This window comes from Lissotriton vulgaris, chromosome 5 (assembly GCF_964263255.1).
Source record: "Lissotriton vulgaris chromosome 5, aLisVul1.2, whole genome shotgun sequence".
Classification (NCBI taxonomy): Eukaryota; Metazoa; Chordata; class Amphibia; order Caudata; family Salamandridae; genus Lissotriton; species Lissotriton vulgaris.
The window spans coordinates 1561284866-1561301435 of record NC_141693.1 but is presented as its reverse complement, the minus strand read 5'-3'; the positions used below and the strand labels follow the sequence as shown (position 1 = coordinate 1561301435).

General features: G+C 47.2%; 1 protein-coding gene across 2 annotated transcripts in view; it reads right to left on the bottom strand.

The window, feature by feature from the left end:
• TOX4 (TOX high mobility group box family member 4) overlaps positions 1 to 16570 on the bottom strand; it is a 352937-nt gene that overhangs the window by 153667 nt on the left and 182700 nt on the right. For both annotated transcript variants that reach the window (XM_086923633.1, XM_086923632.1), the window contains exon 4: positions 12043 to 12303. In XM_086923633.1, coding sequence (XP_086779759.1) covers positions 12043 to 12303 — 261 coding nt within the window. The remainder of the gene's footprint in view (positions 1 to 12042; positions 12304 to 16570) is intronic.

Genomic DNA, 16570 nt, shown 5'->3' with positions numbered 1-16570 from the left:
CAAGGAGTGGAGACAAAAGCTGGCCACGTGCGCAGCATTGTCTATGGCAGAGGCGGATTCAGACACGTGCCTTCGGATTGGGTCGCGCGCGTGAGCTTGTAACGTAGACAGCTCACGCGACTGACCCAATACCAAGGCGCGTGTCGGAATCTTCCGACGCCATGCTTCTAAATGCTGCGCAGCTTTGTGGAGAGAATAAAGGAAGTCTGTGCAGAAAATATACAAACTACCCTTGTGCTGCAACTGTGGTGCAGGAATGTCTGACATAGCAGTGACAAGGCCCGCGGTGTTTTTTTGTTGAAGTATTTCATCCGCACCCGCTAAAATAGATTCAGCTGCTATCGAGCTTTCTATTGTCCCCCGAGCGGCCGAGTCCATGCCCCGGAGGGGGGAGTGCGTGCTGTAAAATAAGCCCTGCGGTGGTTTTTGTTGAAGTATTTCCTCCGCACCCGCTAAAATAGATTCAGCTGCTATCTAGCTTTCTATTGTCCCCCGAGCGGCCGAGTCCATGCCCCGGAGGGGGGAGCGCGTGCTGTAAAATACGTACCCAGCCTTTGCGTGCCAGCGTGTGTATGAAGTGTTGCAACACCTACGACTTTTAAGGGGATTCTGTTAATGTAATTTGTCGGAATTCTTTGACGGTGCTCTGGTAGTCAATGTATTATTTTGATTTAAAACGGATCTCCCTGCGAATGTCAAAAGGAAATCCTCGCTCTCCTCCATTTACATTTTGACTTTCTCCGTGTCCACGCACACTACGTACTTACTATGTTAGAGTGAGTTCAGTTTTAAACATGCAGGCAGTCTGTTTGTTGTTAGTCAGTGCCTCCCATGCTTACTTGTTGACTCAGACTATAAAGCTAAAGGAAATCATCCTGGACTAAGACCTCAAAATGGACCGCCAGATCAACTCAGTCACGTCCTCCTGCTTCCACACCCTCCACCTCCTACGTAAGACGTTCAAATGGATCCCCCTGAACACAGGAAAACCATCATGGACGCTTTGGTCACCAGCAGACTAGACTACGGCAACGCACTCTATGCCGGAATAAACAAAAACCTCACCCGCAAGCTACAGAACATCCAGAACTCCGCCACAAGACTGGTCCTCAACCTTCCAAAACTCAGCCACATCTCCCAGCACATTCTCACCCTGCACTGGCTCCCCGTCGAAACAAGAGTCACCTTCAAGATGCTCACCCACGCACACAGGTCCCTCCACAACACCGAACCAGCATACATGAACAGCAGACTCAAATTCCATGCACCCCACAAAGAGCCCTGCGATCATCCCAGCTCCGCTATGCCGTGGTCAAAGCACTAGATCGGGAGACCGCTCCTTCTCCTTCCTCGCAGACAAGGCCTGGAACACCCTTCCGCTCTACCTCAGACAGACAAGAGCGCCCCCCACAGTCGTAAGAAAGCTCACAACCTGGCTCTTCGATGAACCCCCGCCCCTTGAGGCACTGGAGCCTGCTACTCCCCACCCCCAGCACCTTGAGACCCTCACGGGTGAGTAGTTGCGCTTAATAAACGCCTGATTTATTGGTTCTGTGCAGTTCTGATGACAAACTCCCAGCACCATATACTGTTAGTGCCAGCACTGCACGTACATAGTCTAAGAATTGGCTTAGACACTGTAGGGGTACAGGGCGCATGCACCTGTACCCTCACCACTGGTATAGGCCACCCAGCTAGAGGGATGACTGATCTATGCCAGGGCAGTGTGTTGAAGGCACTGCACACAGGGATGTGTGCCATGTCGACTCCTCACTTTGTTCTGCACCAAGACACACAGCCTGCAAAGGTGTGTGAGTGTCAGGGTACAGGCCCTCCAAGGGTGGCACAATAAGTCCTGCAGCCCTTAGACGTCTACCCTGGTCACAGTGCCCTGGGTACGGATGGTACCATTTACCCGGGGCTGACCTGTGGCCAGGGATGCCAATTGAGTATTGTTTTTTGCATGTTTAGGGAAAGGACATAGGCCCTGGGCACCCGTTTGGCAGAAGCCCAGGGCACCCGTTTGGCAGAAGCCCAGGGCACACTCAGTCAAAGCACATCAGCAGTTCAGAAAAAAGTGGGGGCTACCATGCAGAAAGAGGGCACTTTCTCACAACCATGGAACACCTCATTAAGGCATATAAGCAAGATTGGCGATTGTTTACTTTCAAAACAAAAATGTTGAAAAAACTAACTTAATATTTGAATAAAACATTTGCTAAGATATTGTGCAACTTTAGATACCATTTCTTAAATGCATCATTTAATAGAACATGTTTGATGAATGCTAATATTTAAAACAATAAATTATTAAAGGAGAATCAAAATAAAACTACTATGAACATTATGTGAAACATTAAAATAAACTTGGGGACCCATTCTTAGAGATTCTCACAAAAGTTTACCTGCGGGTAGACAGCCTTGCATTGGAGAAGATTAAGACTTTAAAAAATATACAAGAGTTTATCTTCTGTGAATCCATTTTCACATGAGCAAATATACAGGATATATATAGTTGCTGACGTGATCATCTGTTGTGCACTTACAAATTCACTTTCCCTACACCTCCTTTTTTTTTACCTCCCTGGAGTTTTTTTACTCCTACCTTACTCACGAATAGCTTTACTACCTCTTCCAGTTTGGGAAGTCATTGGAGAAGAGCTGGCAAATACCCTTAAAAATGTTAGTTTGCGAGTTCTCACACTCATAGGGCATTTTAACCCTTGAACTATAGCTCCCCGTCCACCTCTACCCACTTCATATAGATATGCAGAAACAGAGGTGGCAAAAACAGATTGTTGGACAGGCCTCGTGAAGGGGCCGCTCCCTCCCCGCATAATAAGACCCGAACACCGGCTCTCCCGGTGTCACCAGAAGAACCACCCCGGCAACCCACAGAAGCAACCCGCAACCCGTCCCCAACGGGACGCCTGCCCCCGAACACCACGACATCGGCCGGCCCGGGCCACCATCGGCAGCATTGCCCCGGCCCAGCCGCCATCTTGGACACTGCACCACGAGGCCGCGTGGCCTCAACTCGACCCCAACCCTGGGCCTGGCCAGGCCCCGACATCGAGGCACCACCATCCACCCAGGAGGTGAACGGACCACTTGGCAGGTCAATGGGAGAGAGGAGTGTCGATGGCTCTCCCCCGCCAGGTGCCGATCGCCCCCAGCCTCCCCGGGCGCTGGCTCCACCCCCCTGCTCTGTGTCTGGACTCCCTCATCCCAGACCTCCCGACCTCCAAGAGCGAGGGTCCGGACATCAAAGGAGGCCAGATCTATAACTGGGGCAGCTCCAGAGCAGGAGGGCAGTTGTATCCCGGAGTCGAGAGACACCTAGAAGAACTCATCCTTGACGGCCTTCTGCAACCTACATCTTCGTCGGGACCTGCTGGCGCTGCCGCGGCCCATCCTCGTGAACAATCGTCCTGCCTGCTGGCGCTGCCGCGGCCCTCTGCAACCTACATCTTCGTCGGGACCTGCTGGCGCTGCCGCGGCCCATCCTTGTGTGAACCATCGCCTTTGCCGGCTGGCGCTGCCGCGGCCCTTCTCAAGTGAGACTTATCACCCGAGCCTGCTGGCGCTGCCGCGGCCCGACCTTCCAGAACTCCGAGCTCGAGGATTGTGAGCTATCCATCTTACCACCTCAGTACCAGACCGGTACCAAGACTGTCCCGCTACCCTTTCCCTTCCAGAGACTAGAATTGAGAGGACCCTTGTGTCCCGATCTCACTGTATCGCTGATATCCTTGCTTCAAGAATCGTATATAAAGAGTGTTGACCTCATCCTTGTGTGGTGTCCATCTGTGGGGGGGAAGTTACTTGTCTGTACGATCGCTGGAGACGGCCCTCACCGGAGGCCTCTCCCCTTGTCCTCGGCCGACCCTCCAGGTCCCCGTCTAACACAGATCCTTTCTCAAAGCATCACATAACATGAGCCCAAACATAACCAGAGAGGCTATTGTCAGTGCATTGATCTAATGATAATAATGTGTTAATGCATGGCTACAAATGGGACGGTGGGTTTATTTGCAAAACAAGTACATTTCAGATGCATCCCACCTCTCTGACAAGTAGATAGTTTATAAAATTCTACAATTGTCCATGTCATCACTGCAGGATACCCATGCACCACCACCAGGCCCCCCAGCTTCTCCCACGGCAGGTAGAACAAAGTGACCGAGACCAAATGGACGGACACCAACAGCACCCAGTCCTAGTCTGTAACCAACCTTGAACAGGCCGTCCAGAACTTCTACAACTGGATCACCAACTGCACTGACAGAGTGCCCCATCAACCCAGCCAAAACCAACAGAGTAACCAAATAAGCTAGTTGGTATTCACCGGAACTCAGCACAATGAAACTCAACTGCAAACGGCTATGACAAAGATGGCACACCAGCAGAGACCCACAGACCGAGCCACCAACAAATGACACCAACACCTAAAAGACACAAAAAGAGGCGTCCTTGCAGACTGCATCGAAGCAAGCCCCAACCATAGCAAGGAACTCTTCAGCATCGTCAGAGAGTTCTCCTGTCAGTCAGCCACCAAGAACACTACTCCCCTTCCCAGAAACTCTGACACCATAGTTCCACAACAAGATATCCACCATTTACAGTTCAAGTTCAGTAATTTGTATAGCGCACTACTCACCCAGATGGTCTCAAGGCGCTTGAGGGAGGGGGGTACTTTACTTATCGAACATCCAAGTTTTTAGTTGCTTTCTGAAGGAGAGGTGGTTCTGTGTAAGGCGGAGGTGGGTGGGGAGAGAGTTCCAGGTTTTGGCCGCTAAGTAGGAGAAGGATCTTCCCCCCATGGTGGATCTATGGAACCGCGGAATTGCGGCGAGGGCTTGATTGGACGATCGTAGTTGGCGGGTGGGGGTGTAAAAGGACAGGCGCGTGTTGAGGCATTCGGGTCCTAGATCGTAGAGGGCTTTGTGTGCGTGGGTGAGGAGACGGAACGTTATTCTCTTGTTGATGGGTAGCCAGTGGAGGTCTTTCAGGTGGTCGGAAATGTGAGCTTGGCGGGGGATGTCTAGTAGGAGTCTGGCTGAGGCGTTTTGGATGTTGGAGTTTTTTCTGTAGTTTGGCTGTAGTTCCGGCGTACAGGGTGTTTCCGTAATCCAGTCGGCTTGTGACCAGTGCGTGGGTGACCGTCTTTCTTGTTTCGGTGGGGATCCAACGGAAGATTTTTTTGAGCATGCGTAGGATGTTGAAGCATGATGATGAGACGGCGTTGATTTGTCTGGTCATCGAAAGGGAGGAGTCCAGGATGAAGCCCAGGTTACGTGCGTGGTCCGTAGGTATTGGTGCGGTTCCCAGGGCCGGTGGCCACCATGAGTCGTCCAAGGCAGAGGGGGATGATCCTAAGATGAGGACTTCCGTTTTGTCCGAGTTCAATTTTAAACGGCTGTTCTTCATCCACTCTGCTACTTCTTTCATCCCTTCGTGTAGGTTGGTTTTGGCGGTGTTTGTGTCTTTGGTGAGGGAGAGGATCAGCTGGGTGTCGTCAGCGTAGGAGATGATGTTGAGGTTGTGTTGGCGAGCGATGGATGCGAGGGGACCCATGTATACGTTGAAGTGGGTGGGACTGAGTGATGATCCTTGTGGTATGCCGCAGATGACTTCGGTGGCCTCTGATCTAAAATGGGGGAGGCGGACTCTCTGGGTTCTTCCGGCGAGGAACGAGATGATCCAGTCCAATGCTTTCGACCTCTACAACCTCCTCACACTTGACGTACACCACCCACAACCACTTGTGCACCAAATAGGAACAGCTCACCACAGAGAAAACCACAGCCATTATGAATTCCAGGCACTCCGGAGCACCCAAGATGCTATGCCCTCACCACTTCAACTTTTGGAGCAAGGAAATCAGCCGCAAACTCAACTCCATTCTCAAAACCTCCATCACCACCGCTGCCTTCCCCGATGGATGGAACACACAGAGTTCAGATTCCTCCACAAGAAACCCTTGGACGTTGAGCCCGAACTCAACAAGTGGTGCTCAAAAGGTCCTGGACCATTGGCTGGTCTTAAAGAGTACTCTACCCTCCAAGATTTCATAAGTGGACACTTGGGAACTTTATCAGAGCTTTTCACAAAAAGAACCAGAGGCTACCACAGGACCACTGCCCAGCCGCATGGATGGTCTGATTCAACTTGCTGGTCTTATCCCACTCAAAGCAGTTCTACTTCCAGAAACATTTCCAATTCCCAATATGCAGGATTTCACTAGAGCCAACGTCGAGAGGGACCCTGCCATCATCGAGCCCGACCGATCAAGAAAGCAGCCCACCCACAGAGAAAATGCTTCAAGAAAAACTGCAAAGTAAACTTTTCACTGGGATGCACCCGGTCCCTGTAGCTGACCCCCATCCTATTGATTTTGGCCTTAACTTTCGACTTTGGCACAGTCTATCGCAAGTAGATTCCTGCGGTTGGCACTTTGCACTCTTAGGCACTAGAAAACTCTAAAACTCCTAAAAATCCTACTTCCTGGTCTCCATTTCCGATTCTGTCATTTTGGTTTTTATTTGCTCATTAAAACCTACATTATTTTTATAAATTGGGAGTGGGATTTTTATTGGGTTGTGTTTTTGACGTATTAAGTTTTTTGGTATTGATAAACGCTTTACACTTATTTCCTTTAAGTTAAGCATGATAGCTCCTTCCTGGGTAGCTGTGGCAAAGAGCAAAGGTTTAAATTAAAGTAACCTAGCTGGAACGGACACAGAATAGTGACATTATTACTTGGGAAGGTTTCACAAGCACCCCAACTGATAACTCAATTTCTCATAGCATTATACAGGGGCAACCCTCTCTGCGGACAACTGGGGGGCAGGGAGGAGACAGTGCTAGCAGAAGAGGTGAGAGGTCAGCCTATCTGAGAAAGTGGTCCTTGAAGCGACTACTTCTCTGTTTCTTCTTGAAACGCAGAAGGGTTGGTCCTGTTCTGATATCAGAGGGGATTTCCTTCCAGATACTCAAGCCTAGGCTCAGAAGGCCTGTTTTCATGTTTACTTATTCCTACCAGGTTTAGACTCCAATATGCCGATGCTGGAGCTCCTCATTTTACCTTGACCTCCAGATATTGCTAGTTTGTTAACTAGCCAGACTCGGGATTTGGGCCTTATAAAAAATTAAGAGGGTCCTGAAGATGATCTGGACTTGCACAGGGAGCCAGAGTAAATCCTTTCGCTAGAAAGTGATGTGGCTGGAATTCTTCAGCCTTTAATGAGCTGTGCTTCTGCATGAAGGAAGCCTTACTGATGAGTGATGTGGTCTCTGAGGCCGATGAGCAGGTGTAGGAAGCCAGCTTTCTAAATAGCGCACTAAAAGAACTACACTGTAGAGTGTCCAGTGGGTCCCCAATTTACTTACAGAGGCATAAGCAGATAATAAGAACGCTTGTTTTTGTGGTAGTGTGAGTGAGCAGTTAGACGTATCAGAGGGTAGTGCTAAGCATCTGTTGGTCCACAGTATTACCAGCAGTTCTATAGGAAATACACCGGTTTACCTAGATGCAGGGTGCTGGTGGAGTTGTAGCTGGGGGCGCTACAGTGAAGATGCGCCACCTGGAAACAGGCTGCAGAGGGAGACTTGGGGACAAGTCTGAGAGCTCCAAAACAGGGGCCTGGGTGCCAAGGGGTCTTGGAGTAAGGGGGCACAGCTGTTTTTTCTGTACCCGGGCCGGGAGGCTTGGGTGCAGAGTGGTAAGGGGGGCTAGATTGATGTGCAAAGATGCTCTTTGTGGCTACGCACACACAGTGGCAGGAGCAAAATCAGGACAGCTGGGAACTCACTATATGGGTCTCAGTGATGCAGACGTCCCTCAACGGCTGCTCTGTTGTGGTGCAGTGAGAATCTGGACGTGACTCAATGTTGGTGTTTGGTGCAGGGCATCCGGTACCCCAAGGATTAGCGCTGCATGGCTCTGGTTGGTCCTGGTGTCTTCAATCGGTGGGGAGACAGATCTGACCTTCCAAAGCACGCGTACCTTCTCCTGGTTGTCAGCGGCGTCAGTCAGGTTGCGGGGGCTGCAAGGCGGTGGACTGGACTCTGCTCGTCGGTGTATGCGGCTGTAGGGGATTAGCTCATCTACTCCAAGGGAGACTGTAGGTGATTTTCGTAGTGCTGGCAGGCTACCCCTGGCTTTGGTAGTTCTCCAACTTGCAGGACTAGTCACACTGTCACAATTGTCTGACGAGGTGCGAGCAGACAAGGTTTCGCGCCAATGTTATCCGCTCCTCTGCAGCTCTTACCAGGCAGTGACTCTTCATTCTTCTCTTGATCCATCGAAACTGGGTTCAGGGGTGCCCCCTACATGCTCAATTTAGGAGCATTACAGGGAGTGACCGGTAGTAGCCAATAGGCTACCAACCTTAGGTTGTCTATATCCTCTATATGACCACTTCCTGAGGGAAGTGGGCCTAGATGCTGATCCAGGCCAAATCAAGATATGGGGCTCTGGAAAGTGGGGTCCACATCAGCTGGTCCACCTGAAGGGTGGTGCCGCCTGAAGATGGGCACACCTCCTAATCGTACTAATTTTCCCACCAGTCTTGCTGGTAAAAAGTTGGGTCAGGACAAAGGGGTTGGCATCTCCACTATTTGGAGAGGACTGGGGGGCATAAAAAAGACCTTTGTAGCTTCTTGCCCTGGAATGCAGTTCCTGCGTGGAGGAGGTGCAAACACCTCTGCCCGGTGCAGGTTTTGTTCTTGACCTCGGAGAGTGATAGCTCTCACCTCAGGTCAGAAACTTAAACTACTGAAGGGAATTTTAGGGTTCAGATGTCCTGGGCGCACTGCCTCAAGTTTAACGTTCACGTATGTGTGATCACAATTGGTGATTAAGTGGTGCGTAAAGAGCAGACGGGAAATTACCCTTAACCGTCTAAAAAGTCTGAGACCATGCACAATTGAAAAGCTAAGCTCTCGCAACCACAAACAGAGTTCAACAAATCAGTATATCGATAAGTAACAAAAGACAAAATAACATAGAAGCAGATCCTTTGGTGTGTTTCTTGTCCCAGCAGGGTGGAGATTTATTGGATCCAGACTTGAGGAATAACAGTAAGCCGACACGTGTTTCGCCGTTGAGTCAACACGACTCTTCAGGGCTTAAACTCAACTCCTTGAGGTGGGTTGAGTGAGGTCTGGAAATTATAGCAGTGTTCCACGTTGGTGGACTATAGAGACACTGGGATTACTGAAATTCGAATGTCTTTGGCAGCAAAGTGGTGGAATATCCTGTAGTCCTAGATGTAAAGTTGCTTTCTGTTAGACTAGTACCGTCTAATCCTTAAATGCGTCAGAGACTATTTGGTAAAGAGTCTCTGGTTAAAAATGTGTAAAGGGTGTAAACCGGGAGGGGATCCATGAAGTTGAAAACCAAGGAAAACGGGTGTGTCTCCTGGTCGGCGGTAAGCTATCGATCGGTATCCCTCCTCCGTGATTTCCCGGTGGCCGTCTGTCATGAGCGGATCGCTCATGGATCCCCTCCCGGTTTACACCCTTTACACATTTTTAACCAGAGACTTACTGTTATTCCTCAAGTCTGGATCCAATAAATCTCCACCCTGCTGGGACAAAAAACACACCAAAGGATCTGCTTCTATGTTATTTTGTCTTTTGTTACTTATCGATATTCAGGTCAGAAACTTGTCCAGCATGGATGGCTGGCCGAGACCAGTCGGTGAACAAACTAGGGGTTGGTAGGTCTTCAGGGGGCACCTCTGGGTGCATTTGTTTAATGAATCCAACAGTGGCATCAGCGTGGGTTTATTAAGATAAGATCTTTAGTACCAAACATCTGGAGTTACAGTGAAGCAATTATGTAACTGGGGCACTCGTAATTACGTGTGTCCAGCCCATGTACTCGGTATGGTTTCCCTGTGCAGTTGTGGCATCTACGGGTATACTTGTATATCACAGGGACACAATAACACATGCAGATATGTCCACGCACGAGTATAGTGCACACTGCCTTATGGCTGTAAGGCCTGCTGTAGGGGTGACTTGCCTATACCAAATGCAGTGCTGTGTAGGCATGGCACACAGGGATGTGTGCCATGTCGACTTCATTTTTCTCTGCACCAAGGCACGCAGGCAGCAATGGAAGTTTGCATTAGCTTGGTGAGGGGTTGTGCTGCAGCCCATAGGGGCCCTCTTCAAACCCAATGCCCTAGGTACGAGGGGTACATTCACTAGGGACTTGCATGGTGTCTAAAGTGGTGCCAATTGTGGAACAATGGTCAGGTTAGAGAAAGAACACTGATACTGGGGGCCTGGATAGCAGAATCCCAGTACACTTTCAGTTAAAGCTGCATCAGATATGAGGCAAAACGTTGACGGGGGTTACTGCAACCACGCCCAGTTTCCTACAGCAGGTAGTTGTCTCCATTTAGGAGGGAAAGGATTAGGGCTTAAACGGACGCTCTTAAGTCTTCTCCTGGGAGAAAATGCTCAACTTTTTTTTAGTAGGGAGAATGTCAACCAGGCTTGTTTTGGTCTTCTTAGCAATTTACAACGTTTAACAGAGAAAGTCAAATGCCTCTGCTTGACCCTCGTCAGTTGGGGGTAAGAGGCCTAACAGGATTAAGTTGGAAAGCCATGACTGAATCAGACAACATTGGCATGGTGAGCAAAGAGGACGAATTTTATCGTGGTAGGATGTAGCATCATGTTTCTTTTTTTTTTTGCTCTTTTTTACACGCCCAGGTTTGGATGCATTTGAGGTAGGTTTTCAGGGATTGGTGTCACTACAACGCATGCTTTTACATCGCATGCCTTTACAACGCGGTTTTTACCACGCAGTCCATTACAACGCATAATGCTTTTAGGCGCTGGATAGTGAATTATTTAATTTACTATTCCAACTCCAGTCCCCGTGGATAGCAGGGAAGGTGTGTTGGATAGTAAATTAAATATATTCCCTATCCTAGAGCGCCCCCCAGCGCAATGCTTTGTAATGGTTTGCGTTGTAATGGTTGCGATGTAATGGTAGTGCGTTGTAAAAAATGTGTTGTAAGTGATGTTCCCCGTTTTCAGTCTCTGTTAGTTGTGGAGAATTTGAGATAGCCTTGGGTGATGTCAGCAGACTGGTAGATCGTATGACCCTCCACTGAGAAAATTTCTCATTTGAAAACAAAAGCTATGAGTCCTTTCCATCAGAGTTCCTTTTTGGGGCCTGGGGCACTCAGTGATTAATAGACAGTATCCTGTGAGGTCATAATATTGGTGTGCTCCAAACGAATAGCCGGGTTGCATCACACTGCATACCTCATTATCTCAGGAAACTGGGGTAGAGCACTCCAGGCTTACTTCAGCAGGTGGAAGGAATAAGAAACTCGGATACAATGTGAGAGAACAAACATCCCCAATGCCCAGTCAGTACTTTACTATGGGAAAGAAATTATTATGAATTTAGTTAAGACCACTTAGTCGAGAATTACATTTAAACCCCTCAATACGCTAATCAAGTGTGCATCTATAGAAGGCCCAGGGATAACTTCCAGCACGTAACTGCCAAGTATAGGTGAAATCCTATAATAAAAAATAAAATTAAAAAAGCACACACACAACTACCACTGAGTTGAGAAACAGCACAGCTTCACAAGCATTGAAGTCTTACTAGAAGAACTGAAAGGAGCTGCAGATCAGGATGGAGGTTTAATGGCAGAGCCGTGTGAAGTGGGTCATTGCTGTAATAACATTCAGAGTTACAAGTTAGAACTAGAGTGTGCTGGCAATGCAGAGCTGGAGTATCAGTACTGAAATAGTAGTGATGCAAGTCCAGGATTAGACTTAACTCGTGCACATTCCATTAGTGGGCAGCTGGCGAAAGTTTAGGACATATGCATCTGTAAAACTGTGTGGATCGTAGTAATTTATTAACAGGTGTGGCTAGCAGTCAGGATTTACATGTTCTGCTGGGTCCCCAGTTCCCCATTTGTGGAAAAGCAATAAAGCTATGGTTGATGTGTGCTGTGATTTAACCCCGGTGCTGGGATGTCAGGTTTTATTTCATACCCTTTTGAAGTCCTCCATGTCATCGTCGTGCAGTGAGCTTGTTGGGGATGGTGTTGTCGACAACCGCTCCTCAGGTGAAGGCGCAGGAGGGAGGATTGTGCCACCTCCTAGCCCCATGCCCAGCTGGGAATTTAACTCTGACTGGTCAATAGTGGTCAGCTGACTGTGGCCAAGAAGGCTTGAGCTCATGTCTGACATAGACACATCTATCGTCACAGGGGGGTTGGCATTGTACGGAGTCACAACTGAATGGTCCATATCCTGAAGGGAGGAATCAGAAAGAAGACTTTAAAGTACCAAACATAACCAAGCTTTTATCAAGCGGTAATAGCGCATTACACACAAGCACTTGTTTTTCCATGTTTCTGCGAGTCCTTTGAAATAAAGCCAAAATTGCAGTAAGCACAATCTGCACACAATCCAACTCCTAAACAGGCACTCAAACAAGGTAGGCAACTGTAACAATACACTGTAGTCCAGGGGAGGAGCCACCTATCTCGTGATACTTCGAAGACTCTTCCAGGACAACAATGTGCAATCATCCGGACCCAACACTAGGCGGCGATCTATGCACAGATATGAATTCAGCAGCCCACATGCCTCGAACCAATAGTTTTGCAGCATGGCATCTAACCACATGCTGACATGTTATGCCAAGAGCATCTACTTTAGTACTTCATTTCACCTCTCCCTCTGCGAATGTAACCCAAAGCACAGTAAGGAATCAAGTGGGGGTCCTTCAAGAGCAGACTGAAAACAAGTAAATAACATGCTGAGAAGGGTATGAGATAAAACTTCGTGAAAAGCAATAACTGAATGGGAGGGTTGTACACTTGTTAGGGAAGGACATCTATTAAAAGGGAGACAATGCCATATAAAGGGGATCTTGGCCAAGTTATGTTCTGCTTTTGCAAGATAAAGCGATGAGTACCTTCTTCCTGCTTGACTGATATATCAAGGACAAACTAAATACAGACACTTCACAGGATGAGGGTAGATTAGTTACGACCACTTTCAAGGTTCTCCTTGAAGTTCTGAAGATATATTCCAAGTTACTGGCTCAAGAGTACCAGAATGTGTATAACGCCAGTAGCAACAGAGGAAGCCTAACCCAACCAGAGCTTCTTATAAATCCATAGATCTTTCTCAATCAGGTCGTGCATTATCCTTATTCCGGTCAAATTATCCTTATTCCTGTCATTTTCACTGACTTCTGAAACTGAGTTTTCAAAGCAAAACATGTTTGAACTGGTCAGGATATTTGGCTAATCTGAGCGAGATAGCCCAAAGGAAAACCACAGGGTTAGAAAACAGCCAGTAAACGTCATACAACTCTAGTTAGCAAGATAAACGTCACCTGAACAAATAAAACAGAAGATATTACCGGCCCCAACACCTTGTTCCCTCTATCCGCAGAGAAGCATAGGTAAGAGGCCATGCTGGAATAAATACCCGAAGTGACTGTACAGGTTAGTAAAGCTGTGCCGTCCTATGCTGTTATGGGGAGTTTTGCCTTTTTGGAACTAAAAGAGTGCTTGAGGTTTTGAATAAAAAGGTCCTCTGGTTCGCTCTGGCTCCTCTCCTTTATCACTAGAGCGGTATCCTCAGCAAAGAACATCAAAGAGTGTTGGCATCATACTTGGTTGTCTGGAAACCAAAGAGTAGAGGAAAAACAGCCAGGAGTTAAAGTTACGCTGGACTTACTCTCTATACAGGCTGGGGATAAGTCTAGAATGTCTACAAAGACACAGCGCTTACATAACCTGTGGAGCGACTAACTTACCTGTCTCCACAAGGAACTGGATTGCACAAAGAGCAGACCTGATTCAAAATGTAAATGTAAATCCGTATTTGTAAAGCGCAAACTACTCACCCTTACGGGTCTCAAGGCGCTGGGGGCTGTCGTGGAAATTAAGTGAGTTATTGCCCAGAGTCACATGGTGCTGAGCTGCCGCCGGGGATCGAACCGTGAACGCTGTGCTCCGAATGCAGCGGCCCTGGCCGCTGCACTTCCACCTCAAAGACTTTCAGCATAATAAACCAAGCACACTGGAAGATCTGCATGGAGGACCTCTTGATATACTGAGGGCACCAAAGAAATTAAATCTCCACAATACTGCTAGGCAGTTTAAGAAACAGCATCACCTGGATTGTGACGCTGTGAGCCTTACTCAAAATGCAGGGAGCCAGTACCCCCACTTCTCAGCTTCAGAAGGAGCAAGAGTCAGCTTTCCAAACCACTGGTCTGAAGCTTAGTTTGAATGGTTCGAGAAGGGTGTGGAGATTCTAGATTTGTCTGAACTATCCATTTACACTAGGTTTCCCAAATATCAACTTGTTGCATTGATGGGTTGGAACCTACAACAGCAGTGACATTTTCTGGATTCCTGAATTGAAAGGCTACGAAGACCATTCTAAAAGTCCCAGAATGTGGGTGAACAACTCCAGACAGCAGAACAGGACTGCATACCCCGGGAGTTAAAGCAGACTGCTTCCTGACCCCTCCGGGGAATAAGGGGTATGAAAGGTTTCTTTATTGCACATTTTACAGCAGTTTGGCATTTCACAGGCTTTTGTACTAAGGCCCAGCATAGTGAGAGAGTAGCAATCAAGCCAAGACTCAATTCCTAAGTCGAAACTTCTCACCAACACTGGTATTAAGTACTCCTTATCATTCAGACAAGGGGTAACAAATACAGTCCTGGACAACATGTACAGTGCACACTCCTCTCTGGAGTGCAAGAGAGGACACCAAAGACAATCAAAAGATCTGTAAGCTTCAAATGTTATGGACTCCTCCTATCTTAGAAGCTGGTCACACTGCATAGTCTTGTTCCTAATTATACCAATGCTTACTTGTTTTAAATGTTATGTGCACAGGGCTGAAAATCCGCACAGCATCCGTTTGGGAAATGGCCGTAATGTAGCGAATCATGGTAAGGGGAATATCACTCCAGGGAATGGAAACTTACACTAGACACAGTAATGACTTGGAGGCAAACCTAACAACATGCTGAAAGGAGTGGAGGGTGGGAGTAAGTGTACAGATTTAAAGTGGTTTGACAGATACTGACAAAGCCAGATTACAGAAAAGGAGACCACCTTCGGAAGCTTTTAATGGGGGTGAGATGATAGGCAGTCTCAAAAGGGGGGTGCAGGTAAAAGGTCCTGTGCACATGGACTATTATTAGAATACCAGCAGTTCCCACAGAGTCCTATTGAGGGGGATTTCAGGCATTATCATTCTTAAAAGGGGACACACTGTAATCCCCAGGGCAACACAGCACATCTTTGTTGATGGCAAAAAACCACAAAAGCCATGGAGCAACTCCTGATGCAAAGTGGGTTCCGTCCACTTGATCCCCCTGCAGTTTTAGCTTTTGATTACCCAGTTTTGGAATTCTTAATAGACCTAAACAGTGTGGATATCTTAATCGTCAAAACCGCATTGGCAGCAATTCCCTTAGGAAGAAGCAGATTTTATATATTTTGGGAATTAACTGGATGGTTTCAGAAATTTGAAAGGACAAAGAGGAAATTAATGAAGATTTTAAGGTTTAGTTTTCCTTTAAAGCTAGGGTACCCATTGATCAGCCCTCAATGGTGATTAAAGAATTACAGTTTCCCTTCTACGGTGCAGATATGCCCAAAACAGTTATCTTAGCATTCTGAATTAATAACGGAAAGTCTGGCCATGAAGGAAATCTGTACTTCTTACTAAAGCGATTACCTTTCAACGATTGCCCACCGTTAAATGCTTTGAAATGTGTCAAAAGGTTGTGTGTTTTTCAGAGATGTGTACTGAAGAACTCAAAAAATTGGCATGTAGCCACATTGAACTTTTTTAACACCTCAGTGACTGAAGGGGAAAATGTTTTCAGTCAGACAGTAAGTCCAGAATTTCTTTGAAGTCCTGTTCAACTTTCACTAACAGTTTCAAAGGTCGCCTTGTTTCATTATGCCCTGCAGTCAATCTTTTGGAGGTAACGGGCAGAGCAAAGATTCACAGTAAGCCCCCCCACAAGCTACACTGAGACATGGGTGGGATATTTATGATTAATGAAGACTACCCATAATGAAGAAGTAGGATTAAAAGTAAAGTAACATAACTTTTCCTTCTCTATCTCTGGACTCTCTCTTAGAAACTCAAAACAGTAGGATAGTGTAGCAATATAAACGCCATCAATACCCCCGCCGACAAAGTAGAAGCAGCAAGATCGTCCTGAAAATGGTTACGCAACGAGCTCTACAGGTAGTAGCTCTGCAAGTGTTAAAGTTTAAAACATTTTCAAAAAAGCACCATTGGCTGTCTTCCCATTGATGGATAGTTTTTAGACGTATCCGATAACACCAGGTCAGCTTTCTAATATATAATCTAAAACTATACATTCAGCTACAGTTTGCACCTTTAAAAGCAACCAAATGTGAACAAATTCATAATATACAATACACTGTGGTGATTTAAAAAGATCCTTGTATTTTTCCTTTTTTATAAAAAATCTTAATTCAGTTTTTACAGCGAAAGCTT